The sequence below is a fragment of the Alligator sinensis genome, unplaced genomic scaffold (assembly GCF_000455745.1).
Source record: "Alligator sinensis unplaced genomic scaffold, ASM45574v1 scaffold866_2, whole genome shotgun sequence".
Taxonomy (NCBI): domain Eukaryota; kingdom Metazoa; phylum Chordata; order Crocodylia; family Alligatoridae; genus Alligator; species Alligator sinensis.
The window spans coordinates 30,632-35,696 of record NW_005841900.1 but is presented as its reverse complement, the minus strand read 5'-3'; the positions used below and the strand labels follow the sequence as shown (position 1 = coordinate 35,696).

The 5,065-nt window shown below is 45.1% G+C and overlaps 1 protein-coding gene across 4 annotated transcripts in view; it reads right to left on the bottom strand.

Moving 5' to 3' along the window:
* ADAM17 (ADAM metallopeptidase domain 17) overlaps window positions 1-5,065 on the bottom strand; it is a 44,384-nt gene that overhangs the window by 15,072 nt on the left and 24,247 nt on the right. For all 4 annotated transcript variants that reach the window (XR_003092764.1, XM_025197609.1, XM_025197611.1 and 1 more), the window contains exons 9-10: window positions 2,366-2,510; window positions 1,640-1,728 (exon numbers count right to left, since the gene is read on the bottom strand). Coding sequence is in view for 3 of the 4 variants with exons in the window: in XM_025197609.1 (XP_025053394.1) it covers window positions 1,640-1,728; window positions 2,366-2,510 (234 nt within the window). In the remaining variant the exon portion in view is untranslated. The remainder of the gene's footprint in view (window positions 1-1,639; window positions 1,729-2,365; window positions 2,511-5,065) is intronic.

Genomic DNA, 5,065 nt, shown 5'->3' with positions numbered 1-5,065 from the left:
AAAGAGTGAATGGTAAGTAAGAAGGGACAATTCCAACATGCCTCTTTTGCTGCTGTGGAGAGATGGTTTTCAACAGTGCAATGGGGAGCCTGGGAGCACAACGCCCCTGCAGTCTACATCTGAAGCAAAAGGTTTGAGCACTCCTCAGAGACCACTTGTGTGCTTTGTGGTCTTTAATTCATGCGTGGGTTTTAATACTCTTGGAAGTGAGGAACAAGCTCGGCAAGCGTGTACAAGAGGCTCCGCAGAAAGCTGATCTGTAAAGCTCAGGCAGGGCTAGCACCTGTTGACCCAGGCTTATAAAAAGTTATCTCCTGTATCTATTCATTTCCTGAAAAGACTAAGGATTTTTCAAACAGACCTCTACCTCACAGTGAAACGCAAAAGCATGAGGAGCAGCAACAGCTAAAGGGCTTTCCCAGCATACTCTGCAAGCCCTTTCATAGTAGTATCTGATAAATTAGTCTACAAGGTACAACCCTGATGAGCATTCTTTTCACTTACATCTTCAATTACCCCATGGCAGCTTAATTTTAGCCTAGAGTTGTTCTGACATAAGAATTAATGACAAAATTGGGATTTCACAAAGCACTGAGAAATCAGTGTAAAAAAAAAAAAAAAAAAATTACACATTTTGCATAACGGACTCCTCCCTTAGAAACTGCAGCACTCAGGCCCCTCACCGCTTGACAGACCAAGAGATGCAAGTGAAAAGGCACAGGCAGGGCTAACACCTGTTGACCCAGGCTTATAAAGTTATCTCCTATATCTATTCATTTCCTGAAATGAGACTAAGGATTTTCATCCAAGATCCAGCTCATGCCTGCTAACATGTCTTCACTGTGTAACCTTGCAAGTAAAAATAGGTTTAGCATCTGAAATCTTCAGGGAGGTAAGAATCCAGAGGCCTTCTACAGAAGTACCACATCCAGGATGGTTTTTCCTTACTTGCCCCCCACAGGTTTGTTCCATTGTTAAATTAGCTGCATGCATGTGTGCACATACATGCACCACACACTTGTGTGTCAATCTAGCACTCTCTCTCCCCCTCATCTTGGGAGAGCAAAGTCCTCTTCAGCCATTCAGTCAGAAGCTGCAAGTCCCTCCACTGCTGCTCCAGTGTCCAATTAGTTCATTCCTCATGTCCCTGAAGCCCTTACTTTCTGCCAGCCAGGACATCCATTATGTCCAGTTTCTGGGTCCTGGCTCAAGGCTATAACATGTGGAGTGGTGCTAGAGAGGACTGTTGTAAGAACACATCCCCCCCAGTGCCCATCACTCCTGCCCCACACAACCTGAACGCCAAAGAAAATATCCCATGCCATTGGTATAGCAGCAGGCATGTTCAGGACCACTTAGGTGCATCTTAAGACAGACGCATATCAAAGAAAGAACAGCTATGATATTTTTCAGCATTCAACCCCAGGGAACAGGAGCCAGTAGGTAGGGCATGGTTTTGAGGTAGCACTTCCTAGCACCATGTGAACATGCCCACAGATACTTGTCCACAGCAGCTCCAACTGAGGCAAACAGCATTTTTTGAGGTGGGCTTCCCCACTAATTTTAGTCCTGAAGACAGCTAGTGGGATGCAAAAGTCTAACAAGTGGCTCCCATGCACCCCCAGTCACTTCACAGTACCTTTGTAAGGATCGTTTTGCCATAGTTCTTTGTGCTGGTCAAGCCGCTGTTCAGATAGATGTCTTTTTTGGCAATTTGACTATAATAAGCTATAGAAATGAGAAGAAAGTGTTAAACTACTAATGGGTATAGCACAGCACAGGTCCCAGTCCCTCCTACAATTTTCAACTGCCCCCACACTGAAGTTTGTAAAATCCCCTTTCTTTAGCTTATAAAGATTATAAATCACAGGCTAGTAAGTGAGACCCCTTCCCTCAGTTTTTGTAGCATGGAGTCCGTTCAGGGAGATTGTAAGTAACATCACGAGGTTCTCAATATTACAGTAATGGAGACCTGGACAAGTACTTAACAGAATTCACAACCTAACTATCTTATTACAAAGCCTAATAGGACAGACCTGCACAAACTGCACCTTCTTCAGGCAAGTGAAAAAATGTTAACCCCTCCAAATGGGAGCTATGGGAGCTTTCACTCAAGCCATTCATTTCAAAGTGTCACTGTTTTACCCTCACCTCATTCCTTTGTTTTGGGGTTTGTTTTTTTTTTTGTTTTTTTTTTTTGTCTGCAGCCAAGAGAGGTCCCTTCCACTCCATTCCTAATTCCACTAGGGAATGGACAAGTGGCACACATGCTTACCCCCTTCAATAACCATCACATTTTTGTAATAAGGAACATCCAACCCATGAACTGAGGGGCAAAGGAGAAGGAAAAACTACACCTACTTGCCTTTTGGACAAATGCCCCCATGGCTGGCAGGCCTGGGAGACCCAACGTAAGCCAATCCAAGTGTTCCCATATCAAAATCTTGGTATGTGAAGAGATGGGCAAGGCACACACGAGCTGCTTTCTCAGCTATATCAAAGCTAAATTGCTAGGGGAGAAAAATAAAAGCAAGTGTTAAACACTAACAGACATTGACAGAGCTATAAGGTGCTTTTTTTTTTTGAGCCAGACAGACATTTTCCAGCAACAATTCCTATGATGCTGGCTGAAGATAATCATCTAATCCAACCACGGACCAATGTAGAAGAGTCCCCCTTCATCATGTTTTCTGTGCTCAGGCACAGCACTACATCTAGAGTGTTAAAATTCTAGTCCATCTACAACAGCACAAGGAAAAGAATGAACTACTGCAAGGCCCCAATTTGCAACAAATCCACAGCCAACAGCCAGCTCTGGATGCTTTTGACACTAGGTGCCTCCTTGTTGCCATTTGTATTGCTGAAAACCTGAAGGAAGAAACAGAGCTCAATCCATAACCCACTCTTCACCTTAGCTCCTCTGCTCAGCATAATGCATTTGGTTCTTTATTGCACATTATTACTTAGATTTCTACAAGGTACATCAATTAAAGGTTTATCTGACATGGAAGTTCTGCCACTGTCATGCCTTACAGGTACCAAAGTCTCCCATACATCCGTGCACTAAGCCCCAATGTGCATCTCTGGGGTGAGTGGCCCCCACACAGGAGGGCTCCTCTGTGATTGCTGGGCAGAGCTGATACAGAGTTAATGTTCTGGTCCACCAACCCACCCACTCTGCAGTGTGGGAGGCAATCAAAATATATAAGCCTCTCCTCAGGTCAAGACACTCCTGCCATTCCCAGGTTTCCTGTAATTGCATCTTTCAGCCTTTCTACCAGTCTCCTTCAATGCACTAGAAGCTGCCTTCTGATCCATGAAACCCATCATAGCATATATATATATCTCTTTTCATTTTCCATTCAGCTTGTTTTACTTTGTGTGGGAACTTGCAAGACCTCCAGAAGAGGTCATAAGACCTTGTTACCACTCCAAGTATAGAAGCCACCATTCTCTATGATGCAATTTTGCATGGGAGGTGGGTACATTGCAGGGGCGGGGGTGGATCATAACTTGTTACAACCTCCTGATAAAAGTCAGAGACTAAATCAACTGATCGATAGTCTGCTCATTTACACAGAACAAATGCATCTCCATTGCACAGATGTTATTAGGACTTTCTTGCCCCAATACAACAACATCTGGAGGTCTGTAATGTCTTCAGGGAACTCATTTCTGCCCCCTTCAGAAACCATCTAGGCCAATACTGGCAACATTCTGGTTCCACAGCCAGACAATTTTTGGGCTTGTTTCAGAAATGGGTGATGCTTCTGAACAAGACAAAGAAACGTGTGCCAAAAGAACTTTTCGAAGTGTAGCTTTCTCTTGATGCAAGATGTTTTTTCTTGCGTCTTTTACAGCACCTTGGCAGGCATTTCCACCTCTGATGGGCAAACACTCCCATCAAGAGCTCTTGACAAGCATGCTATTTAGCCTGAAGGGAAAAGAAAGCAGCTTGGGGACAGCCACAGAAGTAATAGCTACTTGGAACCTCAAAAAAGACAAAAGTGAAGTGGAGACCGATGGATCCATTTTTGGAAGAACTGGGATGACGACAGGTTACTGATGGGCTGGCTGATCACCCTGATGGCTTCCAGGATTCAACAAGCAGCTCCAGTGCCAGCCTGATAGTTATCCCCATCATCAGTTTCATCCACTGGTAATGACACAAACTCTACCACAGTATCATGTACTTCAGCCAGTTGGGCACTAGAAATACAGGCTTGAATGGTCAGTAAATAACTTTGTGTACAGGGTTGTACCTGGCGCAGCAACATGCCAGGTAGCTTAGACGTGCTGCCTCAAGAGAAAGTACTCTTCAAATACCTGTTCTCCTGGGGTCCCCCTGGGGCTGATCCCCCGGGGGGGGGGGGACACCTCCTAGTGCGCTCCTTGGCAGAGCCGGAAGTGGACCATAAATGCTTCTGGTCCACTTCTGGGTTTGCTGCTGAGTGTGGGGGGACGGCAGCGGCACGCGGGTGCTTCTGTGGGACGCTCTATCCGCCCCAGCATTGCAGCGTTCATGAGCCATGCCTAGTACCTCGAGGTAGGTAGAGAAAACGTTTTAAGCTGTGTCTATGGCCGAATCGCTGATTCTCTGCATCAGCATCGAATCTTCAGATCTGGATTCGGCCGAACTGAACTGGGGATAGTGATCCGAATCAACGAATCGAATCACTGTCCCCAATTTGGGCCGAATCCAAATCGAATACAGCCCATTTCGCACACCCCCAATAGCCATCATGCTGGTCATGAATGACTTTTCACCGAGAGTTTCACCATCTCCTGCATTTCTGCCAATGCTTCCAAAATGACTTCCGTAGTCTCAACGGCTTATGCAGCAAAGATTATATTCTCCCAGCTGCAAGTATATCTTGTTTGTCCAGTGTATCAATGGTTTATCCCGCATTTAGAGAACAGAACCAAAGTTTTGTAGGGTTTTGAATACAGATCAATGTACAAGTCACACGGAGCACATTCTTAATGCCAATCTTTGTTCGGTCTCTCCTGCCCATTTGCCGTTTCTTTGGCAGAGTGGTGTAAATCAAGTCATATGCTTTACAGC